This window comes from Drosophila kikkawai, chromosome X (genome assembly GCF_030179895.1).
Source record: "Drosophila kikkawai strain 14028-0561.14 chromosome X, DkikHiC1v2, whole genome shotgun sequence".
In the NCBI taxonomy this organism is placed as follows: domain Eukaryota; kingdom Metazoa; phylum Arthropoda; class Insecta; order Diptera; family Drosophilidae; genus Drosophila; species Drosophila kikkawai.
In genome coordinates this window covers 20,007,519-20,028,317 of record NC_091733.1, presented here as the reverse complement: position 1 = coordinate 20,028,317, position 20,799 = coordinate 20,007,519, and the positions used below count along the sequence as shown (strand labels likewise).

Here is a 20,799-nt window from a genome sequence, read left to right as displayed (position 1 = left end):
AAAAATAATTGCAAATAATATGAAAACTGCTTTGTTTTTATTTTTCAATTTTAATTGTTATTTATAATTTTTTTTTCTTTTTCGCGTAAATTTTATTTATTATTTAATTTATTTATTTATTTTTATTTTTATCTTTCAAAAACATAGTTAATAAGTTGAACTATTGCTGTTATTTAAATTTTTTAATTGAAAAAAGTATAAAATTTGTGCAAAAGTTGTGAGAAAGAGCGAGAGGGAAATAGTCTAATATAAAAAAATAAGGTACATTTTATTTAACTGCGGCAACTCTAAATTTCTAAATAAAATGGATGTATTTAGTGTAGTGTAAAATTTTATATATAAATTCCTTTATTTGGCTATTTTGGGCTTCACAGCTCGTTATTTACATAAAAAAGAAATGTATACCTTCGAAGAAACACTTTCTATTCGAAATACAGTTTAACAATTATATACAGGGCTTGGAAGGAGCCGCGCAATATACAGGCGCTTAAAGCTAGGTTTAATAAATAAAATCACGAGCCCTGCTTGGAGGCATTGGATCGGATCTGCGATCCCTAATCCCTGAACTAGTGCTGCATCTTGTTGCTCTTGGCAATGGTGAGCGAGCTGCCGATGCGACGTCGATCGTAGAAGGGCTCCGGCTCCTCCAGAGCTTCGATGGCCGTCACAGCGGCGAAGCTGGAGCCGGCGGGCTCCTCGTATAGCACGTGACCCACCTTGGCCAGGTAGGCGGCAATGCCGCTGTCCACCTCATGCTCGTAGCTGACTTGCATGGGGGCCAACTGGTGGTGTATCCGACCATTGTTCACCGCCGCCGTCAGGGACTCGCCGCGGAGCAGATACTTCATAATCACCTAGAAAAAATAGATGGAAAAGCTGTAAAGCTGACTCTGCAAGAGATCGAGCGAGGAGTACTCACGCCTGCCACACTGGTGGTGATGCGGGTGCCACCGGCTGCTCCCACAAGCAGACGCACATTGCCCTGCTGGTCCACAATGATGGCTGGACTCATCGAGGACATTGGCCGCTTTCCTGGATAAATGTAGTTGGCCGGAGAGGCGGGCACACCGAAGCCATTGACCACGCCCGGCGTCGAGAAGTCGTCCATCTCGTCGTTCAGAATGATGCCCGTCTGCAAGGAGGCCACCTTGGAGCCGAAGCTGGAGAACAGGAAATAAAATTTAGCATTTCGTTATTGCTTTCACCGCGACTGATTCCACTTACTAGTTATTAATGGTGCTGGTAATGGACACCGCATCTCCATTGGGGGCCAGGACATTCATGTGGGCAGTGCCGTGATCCTCCTCGGTCGTAAAGTTGGCGCCGTAGTAGTCAAAGTCCTGCGAGGTTCTGTCATCGTGGATGAGCTTCCGGATGCTCTCCACGAACTCCGGCTGCAGCATCTGCTCCAAGGTGGCGTTGATGGAGGCGGCATTATTAGGATCTGCGTACAGATCGCCCAGATTCGTTCGCTGGCCATAGGCATGCTTGAAGGCCTCTACGGCCCGCTGCCAGTAGATGTACTCGTCGTCCGTGTGCATACCTCCCATGATGTTGAGAATGAAGGCCAGCAGGGGTCCGCTGCTTGGCACTGGGGTGGAGTACAGCGTGTAGGAGCCACTGACATTGGCCGCAATGTGTCCATCGCTCTCCCAGTGGACCTTGAAGTCGCGCAGATCCTGCTCGGTGATAATTCCGCCCAGGCTCTGGATATCCTCAACGAACTTGCGACCCGTCTCGCCGCCATCGTAAATCTCCTTGGCCCCGTTTTCGGCGATCCTCTCCAGCGTATCGGCCAGAACGGTGCGTTTCATAAAGTCACCCTCCAGCCAGGGCTCCTGATTCTCATTGAGAAAGACGGAGGCCAGGCCGGGATTTGCCCGGATCTGGGTTAGCTTGGACTGAATGGCAGAGGCCAGGTAACGGGAAACGACATGACCCTCGCGGGCCAGCTTGATGGCCGGCTGGAACAGACGCTTCCAGGGCAGGATACCGTATCGACGGTGCATCTCCCAGTAGCCCAAGATCTCGCCGGGCACAGCGCCCGCCCGTGCGCCCGTGATCTCCGACTGTCCCACGAACATGTCCTTGTGCGCGGCCGCCGGTGCCGATTCCCTGGCAATCAGCGTCTCCACCTTCCTGCTGCTTCGCGTATAAATGGTGGCCACAAAGCCACCACCAATGCCCATGGAGTGCGGCAGGAGGAGTCCCTCGCAGAGCAGCGTGGCAATGGAGGCGTCTACGGCAGAGCCGCCATCGTTCAGTACATCACCGCCAACGTCGGCGCACCCGATGCCATTGGACACGACGGCGCCGCTGATGAGCCGGGAGTCGCGGTTCCGGAGTCCGAAAACTAGACCTAGGGTCAGAGCCGTCACCATCACGGCTGCCAGCAGCAGCCATAGAAGGACCTTCTTGCTACAGACCAACCTGCGAATATACAGAGGAAGAGATGCAATCAGTCGTTGTTGGCAATCGATCCGTGATCAGCGATCAGCGATCAGCGATCCGCGATCCGCGATCCACAATCCGCGATCGTCATCAGCCCCTCGAGACTGAAGAGCTTAAGAACCTGGTCGAGTGGAGCAGCGGTGGCGGCGCTGACGATTAGCTTTGATTTGGGCCGGGCGCCGCTATCGGTTCTCCAACGTTATGCCGAGTCACCACTTGGAACTCCACTACGAAACAGGTAATACCCTGCGATCTGGGGGAACTCTTCAAGAACAAAATACCTACAACTAATCGGAATCTGTTTTTTAGGCAGAATCAGTAGCTGGGGGCCAGTTTACTTGAGAGTAAAGGATACGAAACGAAAGGGGTTGTCGTTACAACTCAATTAGGGTTTATTCAACATAATTTCACATGTTTTTTGTTATTTTTTTTTTTTAAGATTATAATTTCGAAGCACACTCGAAGAGAGTCTTTATATGCAAAGAGACAGAGAGAGAGATTGCAAAGACAAATCCTAGTTGAGTAACAAAGTTTTAAATTGGTTTCAAAGTTTATTTTAAGAAAACTCGAGTTTAAATCTTGACTTGAAATCTTTTAAATCTAGAATTAAAATTACAAATTTTAAAATACAGAAAAATCTTAAAGGAAAACCAAAATATGCTTGCTTGCTCACCATTTTATGACCAAAGTTCTTACTTTTTTATCAGTGTAAATCCCTTCACTAATACTGATTATATACGACATGGTATTATTATAGTTCGCAGTGCCTGTAATCAGTGACCATTAAAGTGCAGTTAATGAAATTAGCCGAATCATTGCCTTCGATCTATCTAGAAGTGTGGTATATCTCAAAGGTATAAGCCCATTCAGTAGCTGCGCGATGGTAATAAAAAAAAAACCCATCCATGGCTGTGGTAACTGATTGCGCTCGTCTCTGGAGTGTCCCATGACTAGGTGATTTTCAGGTGTATCTGCCTGCCGGCTGGCTGATCATGACCACGTACCAGATGAGTCCGGACATACCTATTGTCCGGGAGAGTGCTAGTCCGAGTCTTATCAGCTCAATGTGCTTGCCCTTCCTCTCCCGGCTCGGGCTCCCTCTCTGTCCACGCACAACGCGTGGCCATAAAAATGCCAACCCCAGAGATCGTAAAACTTGAGCGCTATTAACAGGCAATTTTCTATAATTAACGTAGATTTCCCGCAAGGGGAAAGGGGCAAAAACACTTGGATTTAGTGCCCGTCATGGCACAGAGCGCGTCCTCGCGATACGTGTTCCCAAATATTTCGATTTCGAATCGATACGATACGAACCGATTGATTATCGACGCCGTCTGCTGGAGATTATGATCCTCGAGGGTCCGAGCCCACTTTCTGCCTTGTCATTCGATAGGACGTTGCCTGATCTGCATATCGCATGCCATACTTATTAGCGGTCAACGCGATAAGAACCAGTTCGGGCTAGTCCAGTGTCGGCCGGTCCCTTACGATACCATAATTATTTTGGCCATACTTTCGGTAGCTGCCTGGAAGCCGCCTCCAATTGATCGAAATGCCGACACAAACAGGTGTCATAAAGGATGATTGGTCCTGCGATAAGCGGCTGGGATTAAAGCCGCTTGATCCGGCACTATCAATGGCGGGTTTTATAGCTGTTGGAAAGACGCTACTAAGGTCGAGCTGCCACAGTAAAAGTTTATGGAAAGATCTTTGAACCTGTAGAAAAGCGAAAGACCCGAACCCAAAATTATGAAGCCAGAGAATAATAATAACAATGATGGGCAATATTTGATAATAAAGCGTTCTTTAAATAAACTGATATCTCAAGAAAGCAACTTAAGTGGAGGGTGTGGCACTTGAACTGCAGTAATTGGCATTACGGAAAAGTATAGAAAACTAGATTGTTATGACATGTCTTTTTAGATGGGATATATCATAATTTCAGGGTAAACTATGAGTTCAAAACAGAATCCTTAGATGTAGTGATGGATTTATTTCGAAAAGATGATATCCCGATGAAAATAATGGACTCAATATCATATCAAAAATATCAAAAATTTAATTTATCGCAAAATATCGAAAAATATCGATATTGATTGCCTTTCCTAGTTTGGTGGTGGGACCAAACCCATCATCATGATACCATAACACAAAAGAATCTGAATATCTAGAGCTTCCCAGATCAGAATCTAGAGTTTCATTAACCCTACTGATCTTTTCATAGATTGGTACATGTACCAAAAAGGTCCTCACTTTTACAAAACTAACTAGGATGCTTCCTGCTACCCTTGATAAGATATACCGTGACACGGTGTAATTTTCTGCAGAAAATAAAAACATCTTTTAATAACAGAGTCTATCGGTAGATCTCGTGTAGAGCAGGAGCTCTGTGTTTAATCAAAACGAAAAACAGAAACCGAAAAGAAAAGCAAAAACACACATTTCCATTTATCAATCTGTGAAATATGTGCTTCGTCAACGAAATCGAACCGTGTCTGCAATGGAACGGGAAGATAAGTTAGTGACGTTACCGCGGGAGGAACGAAAGTCATCCTTGGCCAATTGGCAGGTGTAAATAAATAAGGCGTACGAGCCCTGATAGGCCTTTGGCCCACCGACCGAAGCGTTAATACTATTCCCACCGATAATTGTGATTGCTGTGCTGTGATGCAGTTCTAATGAATTATGGAAATAGCAGCGGGAAACGCAGGGGATTCTTTCATTGTTTATTATTATTATTTTTTAATGCAAAACCTGTTTTCAGCGAGCTAAAAGCAAGTCCAGCGGAATGACCTGACAAATCATTCTCCCTAATGGCCGACTTCAATGGCAATGCTCATTGAGGGGTACTTTTTTTTATGGTAGGGCACCAGTGCTAACCCAATCTTATCGGGATAATATACCACATATATCCATAAAACAGAGCCTGTCAATGATCCGAGCTGAATGAACGCAAATTGTTCTGAAAGAAAGAAAGAATTCCCGTGCCATAAACTTCATTCCTCTATGGCGGCCCATATCTCAGCCATGTACTATATCTTATGGGGCGTCGTAAAGCGGAGCAATTAAGCTAATTGCTTTCGACTTTCGACAAGTTTGATAAACTGCCAGCCCCGGGGCACTGAAGAATGGAACGTATTTTACACACATTTCGGGAGTGCGAATGACGCGTTTTCATGTCCTCAGATTATTCAGTGGCACAGTGGCAGTCGCAAAAATATCACCTCGATCCATAAAAATAGCCTGCCAAAAATAATATCTATTAACGACCAATAACCAGAGCACCCAGCCATAAATTAATCTTTTGATATCTTCAAGCCAGAGAGCTTTCAATTACGCTGCTATTAGTTGTATATATATTTATTAATTTATCTTATCTGTTGCGATCTCCGAGTTCCAGCTAAAGTGCTTAGCCAATGTCTGAAATTTACTGACTTGCGAAAAAGTAATGCGGCAACAACATAGTTAACACACTGTGTGAAATTGAGGGTTTCCAACATATATAAATATCATATATTTTCATTGTATAGATATTCTCTTTAGAAAACAGGGAGGTACTATCGTCATGACCACCGTCATAGATCATAGGCTTCATGTGACAAAGTACAGTGTTTTGGTTTCGCTCGATATTTACACAAGTGACTAAAAAACTTAATTGCCATGTTAGACTCTATCATTGGAATCGCTTCGTTCCACTCTGCTCTTTTCATCGATATATAGACTGTGCCATAAATGGTTATATCACTGACAGTGAATCCCCACAAAACAGGTTTCAGTAACTAACTTTGAACCCAAATAGCTTGGGGATTAAGTGATTCTATATATCTTATATAAGGTTTACCATATATTATTCTAAGATTTGTTCAGATTTAGGATTGGGATCTGAGTTTTATATATTTAATCATTTTTAATACAATTTTTATATTTTATAATTAATAATTTGAATGAGAAGTTTGTACCCTGAATCTACAAAGTATACCTATTCTTACTTAGCATCAACAGCCAAGTTGATCTAGAATATCTGTTATCTGCTTAAAACTTTAAATATAATCTCATTATAACTATTTGTATTTTATTAAAATGGCTTACTGATCGTATAGACATTATACATAATATATTTAATAATTTAATTTAATTATTTTAATATTATAAAATTATGCAAACTATGGCCTCCTCAATAACAATCGAAAATTTAATACGGAAATTATATGAAAATATATCTATCTTCTAAGTAATATCACAATTTATAATAATTTCTGAATAATTATTTTAATATTATAAAAATCTACTAACCATAGCCTCCTTAAGAACGATAGAAAAATGAATACGAAAATTATATAAAACCTGATATATGCATATCCAATTATTTTTAATTTTCTTTCGTGCTATTAATGGCGTCACTTAGCCCCCTTTAAACCCAAGCTAGAAAATATAGAAAATCTTTGCTCCCTTTATAAATATATAAAGTTTCAGCGCCCCCCAGGAATTACAGATCCGCCACTGGATAAATGGCTCCCCTTGGCGCCTGGCCATTCTTACCTCATTTTACGTGATTGTCGCCGCGAATCGAATACTAATATTTACACCGATATTGAAATTTTTGCGGAGCACGGCCGGCACACTTTAGAGTTGGAGCCTTGGCCACAAAACACAGAAACAAAACAAGCCGGAAAAAACCACGAGAGAGAGAAAAAAAAAACACAGTAACAGTGATAGCAACAACAATAGTGACACCGAAAAAGAAGAAGAAAGGTGGCTTTCGGCAGTGTTCCGTTCGATTCCTTAGGCCAGCTGCCGCCTGTGAGCACCTGCCGCGATCGACTGATGCAGTGGCTCCACACACAGGGCTCCACTTCGCCTCCGTTCCGCTCTTGCGATGCCGACTAACTGTAGAGCTGCTGCACACGACACGCAGCGAGACGGAGCGCGGGAGAGATAATAAGCTTGGGTGGGAGAATTGAATTGCCTGTTTTTTGTTTTATTTATCTGATATATGTTTTTTTTTTGAAATTTTTAGTAATATAATTTTGTTTAGTTAAATAAACAAAGTGTTTTTCTAAAATACTATATTTAAATTTTGGATATATCTTGGCTAGTTAAGCGGCAATATCGATTTGAAATTTTTTATATTCGAAATAAGCTTGACCCACTGTGAGCTTGAAGCGGAGAGAGTGCACTGTGGGGCCAAGAGATACTTACGGTGGCAACAAAAAAAACAAGAGGTTTGAAAGATACATCTGATAATGGGAGCTGTTGAATGTGCATTTGAATTTATTTTAAAATATGTTTCAATATTATTAGTTATTGCTTATAATTATAATTATTTATTATATAGCTGCTAATTTTGGTTTATGTCTTAAGCCCAGAAATTTGCTGACTGGGCCCACAGTGCATAGTGGAGCGGCTCAAGCTAGCTCAACTTGACCGTCATAAGCTTCATAGCTGTGTGTCATTTGAAAGTTCTCTCTTCAGTTTAAAAAAGCAACAGCTGTTTTTGCTCTCTTTGCCAGCCAAAAGAAATACAGAGAGAGAGAAAAGTACAGAGACTGAGAGGGCAGTAAGAGAAAGAGCTATACACTGAACAAGATTGAGTAAGCTTTGTTTGGAAGTTCTCAAGATCAAAAGATCAGAGGCTTACCTTTACATTTATGCAAAAGAGTTGGTAATTACAAATATATTAAATTTTTAAAATTCCCTTAAAATGTTAGTTTTTACTTGTAATAAAAAAATGCACATAATTTCCTAATAATACGTACTGTCACTATTTGGGGGACTTTTAATTTGTATTTAATTTGAATGTGACTGTTCAACGCCTAAATGGTTACACTAGCGAAGGACTTGTTTTTGCTTCTCGTTCATGTCGACCTCGTTCGTATTTCCCTAAAATGATGTGTTTTCATAATTCTGTAGTGTTTTTCTTCTGGGTTCTGGAAAGCAAGCATTGGTCTTAACAATGTCTGGTACTAGCGCCAACGTTCGTGTAGCGCCGAAGACCGAAAGATGGCCTTGGTCATCTCCTCGGGCTGCTCCCTCAGCGGATACTGATGGGTGGCAATCGAGGGCTTGCTCTGTTGACGGTGCTGCGAACGGTGACTATGATGGCTATCTTGGCTGGGCTGGCTATGGTGACCGCTTCGCTGGAAGCTGGGCAGTGGGGCCTTCTTCTCGTGGGCCAACTCCGTGTAGCACAGCTTGCGGCGCAGCTGGGGCGGTATCTTCTTGCAGTGGGTTAGCTGGTGGATGTGGAGTGTGCGAACCAGGTCGAATTTGCGGTCACAGAACTTGCACTGATTGCTGGTGGTCAGCGTGGTGCTGCTGCCCTTTGGACAGCGATTACAGAAGCGCACCTTGAAGTCATCTTCGTGGGTGCGACGGTGGGCGCCCAGCAGCGAGCGGACATGGAACCTGGCCCCGCACTCGGTGCACTTGTAGCGCGGCAGGACACCCAGCTGTCCGTAGGCGGATAATGGCATCAGATGCCCAATGTCTTCGGCGTCCCCATCACCGGTCTTCTCGTGCATACGGTAGCCCAGCTTGGAGTTAGATCCACCGGTTCCACTGCGTTGTGCGGCTGCCATCAGGGCAGCCAGCTCGGCCTCGGCTGCAAAGTCGCGGGGAGTGAGCCCATTCCGGCGGGGTGACTCCAGGAGAACTAAAAGGAAAGCCCAGAAAGGGTGGAGTTTATGTAAACATTATTATCGATATTTTTTAAAAAGAAAAATATACATTTTTAATGGAAAGCTCAGGGATCTTGATCCTTACCCATAATCCTGTAAAATCCGATAGCTTACCATTGTAGCCCCCGCGCGTTCGGCTTTCAACTTTGTAAAGCTTCTCCTGCTCCGGCATCTCATCCGACACCAGTAGGTGTGGTTTGGTAGCCTCTTGCTTCTTGCCTTGCCTGCGCCGCTGGACACTGGCTCCGCCGCCTCCACCAACGGTTGCTGCATCTCCAACTCCAGCTCCTGAAGCAGTTCCCTTCGTGGCCCGCTTGCCAGGACGAGGCAGGACTATGGCCTGATTGGGTCCCGAAAGACTAATCAGTTTGTGCTCGACGGCCCTGCGAGACTTCTCCATCTCGGCCTCCACGAGGTTCTGCCGGGCCTTGGCATGTGTGTGCCGCGGTGAGTGGTGAGTGCCAGTTGTGTGCGTGGTCTGGCGCTGCTTGCCCCGCTTCACCTTCGTTGAGGTCTTCTGTGTCTTATTCATTGCGTGAGTGTGTGTTCCGGTGCCGACAGTTCGGTGGAACATTTTGAACGTATATACGAGTCGAACGAGGTGAACAATGTGAACAATGAGAACGATTTGAACGAGGTGAGCGCTGAGTGAACGAAGTAGACTTCATGGGCTGCTAAGAGCTTGACAGATTTCAAATTTAAATTTAAGTAGTCAACGCGATAGGCATTTCGATTGTTAGTTATCGATATTTTCTACATGTAAAACATTGTTTTGACATTTTACTTTGAAATTCAGAGTGACCAGGGGAAAATATCAAAAAATATCAATAATAATATTTTTTAGCTATCATCAAAATTTGCTGGCTATTTCTAGCTTTTTTTAGCTTTTTCAAGCGTTGGCGATATTTTACTTACATTTTACATTCTACATGAGAATTCGACCCCAAAAACGAGAATTCGACCCCAAGCATGTAAAACATTGTTTTGACATTTTTTGCCTTGAAATTCAGAGTGACCAAGGAGAAAATATTAAAAAATATCAAATAGAAATATTTTTTAGCTACCAAACTGGCTATTTCTAGCTTTTTAAGAAGAGTTGGCAACAATCAACAACCCTAAGCTCCACCGCGTGCAGTTTTTTTGCAATTAAAAAAGAGTGGAAAACGTAGTTAATCACAGAAAACTCACATCGAATCGAATAATAGCCGCGCGCCTACCTGCCGTCCAGGACTGTCATCAGCTTGTTGTGATTTTTGCGGCACGAATACGGAATATGAGTGATACGCGCGAGCAAATCCTGGACCAAATCAAAGTGCAAGGCGATCTCGTCCGTCAACTGAAGGCTGCGAAGGAGTCCAAGGAGAAGGTCAGTGGTCATGTTCATGTCCTGCACACACACAACACACTGTCCTCACCTCACGGAGTAGCACCCGCACCCGCCCCCCTGCGCATAGTGTCGCCTGGCATTGTGTGTGTACACGAACAAGTGCAATTGTTGCTGTAATTGCTTGCCCTGCTTTCATCATCAACCTCATCACAGAAGTCCACCGAATACGCAATCGAATCCCGGGCACAGGCACAGCCCTGGCCCATGACACATCGCAGCAGTGGCATTTCATCAGACACACATGCTGCGTTGGCAGTGCCACTTCCACTTACCATTTCCATTTATTGAATTTCGCAGTAATTAGATTGAATGCAACAAAACAGAGAACCACAAAAAATAGCAAAATTGAAGAAAAAGAGCGCGCGCTCCGCAAACTTTCACATTCGTGCCACTCTGTTGTTGTTGGTGTCTCGCTCTCGCCCCCATTACACGGCCCCCGAAAAATGCATAGCTCCCGCTCACCAGTGTTGGCGCAGCTCTAGCGGCTTTCTAGCCAGCTTCCAAAACAAACTTAATGTTATATTCATGGATCTCACAATCAAAATTACATTACAACTGACATGGCTTTTCTATTTTTGAAACCTTTTATGAGTTACTGAGCGTCAAAATGTTCAAGGAAGCACGCCGTATTTATTTGTTTAAGTGCATCTTCTCAAATGAGCTTTTTTCCCGCTGAGAAAACGGCCAGCACTACCGTCCAGCTTCAGTGATTTGTTGGTAGAGTGTGTGTGTGTCTATGACCGACTGACTGACTGACAGAGAGCGAGATAAAGCGAGAAAGAGAGCGAGCGACTGGTCAAGCAGGAGGCATGAGCATGGAACAAAAAGGCACATGGTGGTTATAGCGATTATATCAAACCTGCTAGACAACATCCAACTGCAACATATGATTTTAGCTAATAAGAAATCCGAGAAACCCGTCACTAAATGTCAAGTTTGTGCAGTTATTATGGCCGCCACGATCAGCTGTTGCCCCGTTATGCTGGCGCCCTCTAGCGGTGTCCAATCGGTTCAGGGAACCCTTTCTGCGGCGTGTGTATGTGGGAATGTCCTTGAACCCGCTGTGGGGTAAAAATTCCATTAAATCGCGTCACTTTCTTGTTTTTTCGGTTTCCCTGTTTCCGAGTGTTCAAGTGCTAACAAAAAAAAAAGTGTAATTCAAATCGAAAAACTTGTTTCGAAACAAGAAAAAGTAATCAGCGCTGACGGTCAATGGAACGCAATAATTGTATTGTTATTTCTGTTATTTACACCTGCACACACTCACACACACACACACCCATAACACTAGCGCACATTGGTTTTGGCACATACCTTCATTTCGTCACTAATACTAATTATTTTGTATATAAACTTCGTCTTAAACACGAACTAGTTTAAAATAAATGAACCATGAATGAGAAAAGAGCAGACTTTAATCGGTTTTTATTATTGTTGTTGTTGTTTAATTAGGTTTAAAGTTGCATAAAGATAGTTGTTGCCAATTAAGGCACTCAGAGAAAAAGTTATATAAAAATTTAAGAAAATCAAGAAAAAAGAAAAACAAACACATGTTGCGTTCAATTGGCCGCCAGTGGCGCTGTAGTGCTGCGTTTCAGTGTGCAACGTTCCAGACGGCGCCCTCTGGCGGCGGGCGCGCCAGCTCCGCCGGCGTTCCAGCCTTGGAACAACAAAAACAACATCAGAAACAACAACCAGAACAACAACAACAAGAACAAGAGCAACTGCATCAGGTTAGCATCTAAGCAATCCCCCCACCCTTAGAGCTCCTTTCCCCCCTCCCCTGAAAATCCTCTTTAACCGTTACACTCTTCCTCATTGCAGATCGATGAGGAGGTCGCTCGTCTGCTGGCCCTCAAGGCCAAGCTGGGCGGCGATGCCCCGCCCACGAACCAGAAGTTCACACTGAAGACACCAAAGGGCACCAGGGACTATGGCCCCCAGCAGATGATGCTGCGCCAAGGTGTCCTGGACAAGATTGTGCAGGTGTTTAAGCGCCACGGCGGCGAGGCGATCGACACGCCCGTTTTCGAGCTGAAGGTGAGTTGTGGTCAAAAGGATAAAAAGGGATACCTTTTTTTGGGCAGATAGAGAACAAGGATGGCTATTCAGGGCTTTGCAGGCTTTCTTTATCTTCTTAGAACCTCTTTTTAATCTCTTTAATTCAATATTTTCAACTCAGAGAAAACTCTTCTCCAATCCTATAAATTGTATTGTATGTGTTCTTGATCAGCATCAACAACCGTGTGGATCTAGCCATATCCTGTTATACGTGGCCATTTTTAAACAAACTTTTATTTTAAGAGATATTTGGTTTTAGTTAGAAGAAAAAAGGAATGTTTTTTAGTAAGACCCTGCAACTGAAAATTATTACAGATATAGCTGTTAAATAAATTGATGATTTTTTAGACTCGAACTAGGGTACTTCAATGACTAATTTGAATCCGTGTATACTTATACGAAAACGTTACAGAATGCCCAATGTTTGTGAAAGGCATAATTATATGAATTATAATAATAATTATATGAGGTTTTTTTGTTGCTGTTTTATAAATTATATAAATAAAGCCCCCGTCCTGAAAATTATTTATAAAATACTTGACGCTTGACAACTGATAAAGAAACAATATGGCCTTGAATATAATATTATACAACCTCCCATAATCCCATAATAATAATATAGATTTGCGTAATCAGTGTTTTTGGACAGTGGACCAAAGGCCTTGCAAAGAAATAATGCAACAAATTTTAAAACATTATGGAATATAAAAAGAAAACAAAAGAGGGGTTCTTATAGGTATACTCCTATATATAGAATATAGATAGGGATATCTACTGAGTAAAATTCTCATATTATAAATCCACAATTTTCGCTTTGTTTCATACTTTTTAAACTGATCTCTTGATTCCCTCGACAGGAAGTGCTAACCGGCAAGTACGGCGAGGACTCCAAGCTGATCTACGACCTAAAGGACCAGGGTGGCGAGATCCTCTCGATGCGGTACGATCTGACCGTGCCTCTGGCCCGGTACCTAGCGATGAACAAGATCTCTAGCATCAAGCGCTATCACATCGCCAAGGTGTATCGCCGCGACAATCCGGCAATGACCAAGGGCCGATATAGGGAGTTCTATCAGTGCGATTTCGACATTGCCGGCACCTACGATCCCATGCTGGCGGATGCCGAGTGCGTCAAGATTGTGGTGGAGATACTGGACACTCTGGATATCGGAGATTTCGTGATAAAGCTGAATCACCGCCAGCTGCTGGACGGCATGTTCCAGGCATGCGGAGTGCCGGCGGACAGTTTCCGTACCATCTGCTCGGCAGTGGATAAGTTGGACAAGGTGGGTTTCTGGTTACTGGAGAAGTAGCTTCTTCTATCTGTGCTGACTGTGAGGTGTCTTTTCCATTTTCAGTCGCCCTGGGCGGACGTTCGCAAGGAGATGGTGGAGGAGAAGGGCCTGGATGAGGCTGCGGCGGATCGGATTGGGGAGTACGTGCGACTGAGCGGCGGTTCAGAGCTGGTGGAGCAGCTGCTGTCCGATGCCCAGCTTAAGGCTGTGCCCAATGCGGTAAAGGGCCTGGAGGGCATGCAGCTGCTCCTGAAGTACTGCTCGCTCTTTGGCCTGGACAAGCGCGTCCGGTTCGATCTGAGTCTGGCCCGAGGTCTGGACTACTATACTGGTGTTATCTACGAGGGTGTGCTCCAGGGAGAGTCCGCTGCCGTGGGATCGCCTGTGAAGACGTCACAACAAAATGGCGAGCAGGCCAGTGAGCAGGCCACCGTGGGCTCCGTGGCTGGAGGCGGTCGCTACGACAATCTCGTTGGGATGTTCGATCCACGCGGCAAGGCGGTGCCCTGTGTGGGCGTGTCCATCGGCGTGGAGCGCATTTTCTCGGTTCTGGAGGCGCGGGCGGCGGCCAGTGGTCTAAAGCTGCGCACCAGCGACGTCGAGGCCTATGTGGCATCCGCCCATAAGGGTTTGCACGAGCAGCGACTGAAGGTTCTGAACCAGCTCTGGGATGCTGGCATCAAGGTAGACTTGACCTCCCTTCTTAAGAACCTGTCCTAATCGAATCCCCCATCTTTGCAGGCGGAGCACTCTTACAAGCTAAACCCCAAGCTACTGGTGCAGCTGCAGCACTGTGAGGAGCACCAGATCCCCCTGGTCGTGGTCCTTGGCGACGCAGAGCTGGCCCAGGGATTGGTGAAGCTGCGTGAGGTGACCACGCGCCAGGAGACGAACGTCAAGCTGGAGGAGCTTCCCGCCGAGATCCGGCGACGTCTGCAGACCGCCTAGGTCCTCGATGATTGATATTAGCCACAGATACCGCTCCCGCTCCTAATTTATAAACCATCCAGCATCGAAGTTATATATATTTTTTTTTCCTATTTGTACGTTTTGTATTTTTTGGTGTCCTGGCCGGAGGCGCCGCGTGCTACTATGCTTAGGTCTACAGTGTAACCATAATGAATAAGTGCGGACAACTTATACCAAAATGAACGCTAAAAAGAAACAAATAAACGCAGAAGCGACTCGCATTTACATTGCAAACTCTTTCATTTGTTTTGGGGACGAGTGAGGGCGAAGAACTTGTAATAACAAGATGAGCAACGGCATACTATTTCTATTTTCACTGCACTTTTTTATGTAAACGTAAATTATTTGTTAATTTAAAGTATGTTTTGTTGTACTAAATTTGATTGGAAAGATTATATACATTAATATTGGCCTTTTATTATAAACTTACTCTTATACGTCTCTCAATTCATTGCAGAGCTTCGACCGGAAACAGTATCAGCCCAGTCAAAAGGACCGGCATCAACATAGGGACCGGGAGGAGGCGGAGCAGCAGCGCTGAGGAGCGGGAGGCGTCGTCTGAGTCACTGGACAGGATGCCGGAAACGCTGCCCGCGACGGCAACGGTGACGGCGTCGGGCATCGATTGCACGGTGGCTGTCCTTAAGGTGCCCACGCCCACGCTCCAGTTGCCGCAGGCCTGCAACCTGCAGAGCCTGGGCCTGATCATGGAGCCGAACAACATCAACATCGAGCTGAATCCTGCCGCCCTCATCCCGCCAGCAATAGGGCCTGTGGGTTTCAAGGTGAGTGAATATTCAACAAAGAATATATTTTTAAATCTAAGAAAGTATTTAAAGTGTATTATTAAGAGCTACTGACAACATTTATTCAGTTCAGATATATATAAATACATCTATATATAGACACAGTAGGTAAAATAGAAATAGAAATATGAACAATTTATGGAAATATATTTTTTATAAAGTCGAAAATGCATCTTTCTATGCTCCAAAAATCCGTGTGGCCTAGAGGATTAACTAATTAACCCGAGTTATTAGTCTTGTACCCTTCATAATTCATATATTTTAATTAAAAAACATTTATATGTTTGTTAACAATCTGTAAGAGCTAAGACCAGAGAATTTTGGCATTGTGTACTGGTTTTGGCATCTCTTAATTTAATTATGCACAGCGGAGAAATGTCAAACGGTTCGCGACTGCTCATCGCCTCGTTTTTACACTCGAATTGAGTCCTGATTGAGGTCCTCCTCGCATTTCTCATGCTTCAGTGCGTGCAATTTAATGGCAAGGTGCCATGGGTGTAGGCAAGAGGGGGGGTTGACGATGGCGATGGTGTCCAGGGGCTGAGGTCGCCGCTTCTCATTCAAATGACCCAACGCAACGTTGATTTTGATTCTGATTCAGATTCTGATTCTGACAGGCGCCGCCACAGATCTCTCTGTCGGGCTAATACAGTTTTAATATGAAATTTCATTTCGTTTCAACGATTGTCCAACAATTTGTTGTTGCTGTCTCCCTGCTGCTGCTGACATGTCACTGCGTTGATGTTGAAGGTTGCGACGGGGTCGCACAGTGTCCACAAAACGATGGAAAGTGTGGAAAAAATTTTCAAATGACCTTGAGTCTAATTTTTTGAATAACAAAATGAATTCTTTAGAAGATTTATTCATATTTTCATCTTTAAATGTTAAACTACGAACCAAAAGTTATTATTATTTCATTTTTGAATATTACATTTTACCAGTAAACCAAAATTTTGTGAGCATTATCGCTTATTAGAGTTATGCGGAACTCTAAAAATGATACATAATCAAATTATTGTTCGCTCAGTTCGTGCTAGTGAAAGTTTATTTTTTTCACAGTTCAAAAGAGGTTCATTTACGAGCCTTTATTAATATTTTTGCCAAGGAAATTTTAATATAAATGCCACAAAATTATAGCAAACGGGCTGAAATTTACACATTTGGCTAGCTTCTTTTTCGTTAAACGCTCTTTTCTGAGTTCGTTTACGAGTATTAAGTGAGACTTCACTCACCGCTCGCGGAAGCATGAACATTTTGTTATAATTTTTTTTGTACTATAGTTTTTAACTGCTCTATATCCAACAGGTCTGTGAGTATTACTTCCACTGTGCGGCATTACCTCCACTGTACGGTTTGTGACCCTTATGATGGTGGTGTTGGTGGTGGGATTGCAGTGGCTGCTTGTGTGTTGGGCTAGGATTTCGAGGTTTGCCCTTGGTACATAGTTGGCCACGAACCCATCCTCGTGTGTGCAGTGATTTGTTTCGGGGGAATGCATAGTGGAATCGCGGAGAAAGAGAGGGTGCACTTCAGAACGGTGGAGGACCGGCGACTGATATCATTCAATGCTTCTAATTTACGGATTAATGAAGGCGCAACTTTACATATGGAAATGCTCGGTCGCTCCGCCGCAACGATCGTGGGAAGCGATTAGGAGTGGTGGTCTGGTCTCGTTTGGCTTTCGTTTTTCGTTTGGTGGTGGAGAGGTCCCTTTTAAAGTCGAGCGACGACAACGCAACCGTTGCATTGGCATTGATGGATTGGCCCATAAATCTGTGATTTGCTAAGCTCGGCTGCCATTTTCCAGTGCAGCCGATCACAAAGTTAATTTGTATGAATATTTATGGCCAGGGTGTGTAGGTTATATGTGTGTGTGTGGGAGTGAGTGGAATGAGTTCCCCCCTGGTCAGTTTGAGGTCATATATTTAGCAAGGAAGAAGTCTATAAATTCAGCTCAGATCCGATTTGAGGCTTTTATCTCTAATATGCGCAAATCCCTGGCGAATCCCAGCCTCCTTCAGCCATATAGATACAATCTGGCGAAGTGAGCTTCAATTTTCCAATTCACAGGTCAGTAAGGTATTGTAAGGGGTGTAAGGAGATACCCTAAACCCACCTTGGTTCACCAAACGAATTAACGCAATCGGCTTTCACATATTTATGAGTCTTTACCCAGAACTGACCCTGCCCAACAACAGCCACGTCTATTCTCGAGCTGCGAATGCCCTGAACAAACACTAATAATATTAATAACGATTGTCGCCCGATGGAAATGAATCTGGCTCGGAATCGGATTCGGATTCAGTGGGAGTCATAAACACACGACACCTCATTCATCCATCCGTCCGTTCGTCCATCGATGGTATCTCTGCTCTGGCGAGATCCCGGCTGAGCTGGTGAATGGTGGGGGGGGCAGGGCCACGCGGCGGCAGTTGCTTATCGCGGGTGACCAGAAGAATCGCCACGTGCGATTTCGTTGCCAATTCCATTCATAGTTCGACCAGTTCATGTGTGTGTGGGTTAGTAAGCGAGTGTGTGCTGGGAACACCCACAGCCAAACAATTAGGTCTGCAAAAATATACTTTAGAGAAATATTTAATAGTAAAATTATTTATTTTAACAACTTTTACTATCTTTTGGTCGAACCTAACTATGCTGTTTTATTGCCCATAAAAAACAATCCAAATTATTTAACTCTGGTGCTATTTTCTTACCCCTGACTGTGCCACAACTGGTGGCTGCCAAGGAAAAGGGGGATTTGTAATAGGAACAAAGACAGCGAGCGGTACCAGTAAATTTGCGTGCAATCGTTTTCCCTGCGTTTTTAATGACTTTTTCGATTCAGCCCTTCCCCTCCCCTCATCTCCCTTCCTTCTCTTCCCCTGGGCCAATGCATTTAATTCGATTATGAGTCGCGGCAGAGCTGCCTCAGATCCTTGGGCCAATATTTTGGTGGTGGCTGGGAAAAGTAATTGAAACTCTGGCAGTAAGTGGAACGCAGCTCTCGGTGCCCTTCCCTTTGGCACCAAGAGCTGAGATGAATATGGGTGTGTGTGTGTGTGCGATGGAGTACAACTAATGTGGGTGTTAACGGTGTGTTAAGTGATTTCCCCGTTTGTTGGAGGATCGAACCGAACAATCCCAATTCCTCGACTTCGACGACACACCCGATAAGTATCGAGTTCTTTGGGCACTTTTGAGCACTTCGCACACGCGTTTCGCACATATTTCAAGCGCTTTTCAGCGCTATGGGAAATGTTGGGAAACTCAAAACTCAAATGCAACGAGGCGGGGGAAGGGGTAGGGGAAGGGGAACTTTTCATTTCCGCTTTAAAATTGACGAAGGCAATCGCACAAATGTATCGGCTTACACCGCTGCTGCCGTTGCCGATGATGCCATTTCGCTTTTATTGGCTCTATTGTATGGCCAAAGTCATTTTAAAATATTATACACTTTTTAACCCCGGAAATTGGTAGGCATAGTTCTCTGGATTCTTGATATCCTGATAAGGGAGAAGAATAAAGGAATCAAAAGTCATTACGATTAGCTGGCTTAAATGTACACAGCAATGTTGACAAGGAAAGGACTTTGATAGCAAATATAGGTATTAGGCTTAAACTTGGGCTGTAATATTATTAAAAATTGTTAGAAATTAAGCAAGTTTTCTTATAATTTTTGCAGAATTAATTACAAAATGGGTTCTAATTATAAATCGAGCAAATATCATAATAAAGTCCTAGAGATCCAAAAGCGATACAAGAACGAATCGCTAGTCGCTCAGTTTGTGACTGAGAAGGTTTAATTTTCGACATCTTATAAACGGACAAGTTGCGAGTCTTTGATAATACCTTTGGCGATGAAATTGTAATATAATTATCATAAAATTATAGCAAACTACTTTAGAATTTTTAAAAATATATGTTGCTTATTTTTTTGTTTACTAAACTATCTTTTCTGGTTCCGTTTGTGAATATTAAACGAACCTTTAGTCTACTCTTGCGAATTTATATCATTTCTAAGTGTTTTAATGAACATTTTGCGATATTTACTCTTTTTGTCCACTGGGTAAGAACATTTGCAATATTTATGCCACAAATCAATCCCCATATTATATCCCATTATAATATCCTTAGTGCTACTTTTGTTTGTCCTAAAAGGGGCTATAATTATGGATTTTGTAACCATGTTGGCAGAATCCCAGAGAGTCGTTAATGGGTTAATTTAAATGTGCAATTTATCTTTGGCCTGCAATCTGTGCCCGTGTCGTCCCTTGTCGGGCCACCCCCCTTTTTTGGGACTCCTGTCCGAGGAGGGTCGTCGGCTAATGAAAACTAAAAACTTCAATTACCGAAAGAGCCAAATAATGCGTTTTTAAACCCAAAAATGTAAGCGCCTGCGAGCTGGGAGCGAGCGGCCAAGAAATTGTGATAGATGAGGGTTTGGCAATGTTTTTTACGGGCCACTTGTTTGTGTCCTTCCTTTCCGCTCTGCAAACAAAAGAGTGACCAAAAAAACAGAAACAGAAGGAGAAACAGAAACAGAAACAGCAATAGCAACAACACCAACAACAGCAACAGCCGCAGCAGAACAAGCCCAAAGAAAATGGCAATAAATCAGTGTAAATAACACGGGCTGGTTCCGGTGGGCATGGGTGGGGGCGGAGGCGAATGAAAGGGTATTTTGCTCGAGATTTCCCAATGGGGTGATTATTTAAAATTGTGCAACGCATAAATAGAAGTCAAAGTCGGCCTGGGCAGCAGCTGTGGGACCCGTTATTCCTGCACACATACTATATTTTTGCTCGGCCGTTTGTAATTGTGTTTTTCATTATTTTTTTGTTGCTTTGTTTATGGGTTTTTCAAAAGGAAAAAGAAAGCACACAAGAAAACAAAACCAAGTCAAAACGATATGGATGTTACTCAGCAATAGGCACTACATAAAATATAAACACATTATAGAAGACTGATGTTTAAAATTTAATTTTAATATTTTTTTGAGAATATCATTATTTAATTTCTTCGAAAAATATAGATAAGTTTCTTAAATTTAGGGACTTTGAAATGTAGTTTTTTTTTTTTTTTAATTTCTTTTAAATCAACATCAGCCCAAAAGTACCCCCCTTATAAAATTCAGAGTACGCCTCTTAAAGGAA

General features: G+C 43.5%; 4 protein-coding genes across 6 annotated transcripts in view; 2 read left to right on the top strand and 2 right to left on the bottom strand.

Moving 5' to 3' along the window:
* Positions 1-23: 23 nt before the first annotated feature.
* Ggt-1 (gamma-glutamyl transpeptidase) lies at positions 24-7,300 on the bottom strand. Its single transcript, XM_017181388.3, has 4 exons — positions 6,991-7,300; positions 1,225-2,430; positions 920-1,160; positions 24-854 (listed from the first exon to the last, which is right to left on the bottom strand). Exons 1-4 carry the CDS (start codon positions 6,993-6,995, stop codon positions 567-569), a joined length of 1,740 nt encoding a protein of 579 aa, XP_017036877.1. The 5' UTR covers positions 6,996-7,300; the 3' UTR covers positions 24-566.
* A 743-nt stretch (positions 7,301-8,043) lies between these two features.
* Positions 8,044-9,767, bottom strand: LOC108084268 (uncharacterized). The gene is made up of 2 exons (XM_017180427.3): positions 9,243-9,767; positions 8,044-9,103 (listed from the first exon to the last, which is right to left on the bottom strand). Exons 1-2 carry the CDS (start codon positions 9,700-9,702, stop codon positions 8,415-8,417), a joined length of 1,149 nt encoding a protein of 382 aa, XP_017035916.1. The 5' UTR covers positions 9,703-9,767; the 3' UTR covers positions 8,044-8,414.
* Positions 9,768-10,356: 589 nt separating this feature from the next.
* HisRS (histidine--tRNA ligase) lies at positions 10,357-15,065 on the top strand. Of its 3 annotated transcripts, none has more exons than XM_017180501.3 (6): positions 10,357-10,494; positions 11,968-12,248; positions 12,340-12,555; positions 13,434-13,862; positions 13,935-14,555; positions 14,613-15,065. In XM_017180501.3, the coding sequence occupies exons 2-6, from the start codon at positions 12,066-12,068 to the stop codon at positions 14,817-14,819; spliced, it is 1,656 nt and encodes a 551-aa protein (XP_017035990.1). In that variant the 5' UTR covers positions 10,357-10,494; positions 11,968-12,065; the 3' UTR covers positions 14,820-15,065. The 3 variants fall into 3 exon arrangements, with proteins under 3 accessions (XP_017035990.1, XP_017035998.1, XP_017036006.1); XM_017180517.2 differs by having other exon boundaries at positions 10,402-10,494; positions 12,129-12,248; XM_017180509.3 differs by lacking the exon at positions 11,968-12,248 and having other exon boundaries at positions 10,359-10,494.
* Positions 10,359-20,799, top strand: part of LOC108084359 (uncharacterized) — a 57,409-nt gene continuing 46,968 nt past the window's right edge. Inside the window, exons 1-2 of the mRNA XM_017180538.3 lie at positions 10,359-10,494; positions 15,298-15,625. Coding sequence (XP_017036027.1) covers positions 15,416-15,625 — 210 coding nt within the window. The 5' untranslated portion in view covers positions 10,359-10,494; positions 15,298-15,415. The remainder of the gene's footprint in view (positions 10,495-15,297; positions 15,626-20,799) is intronic.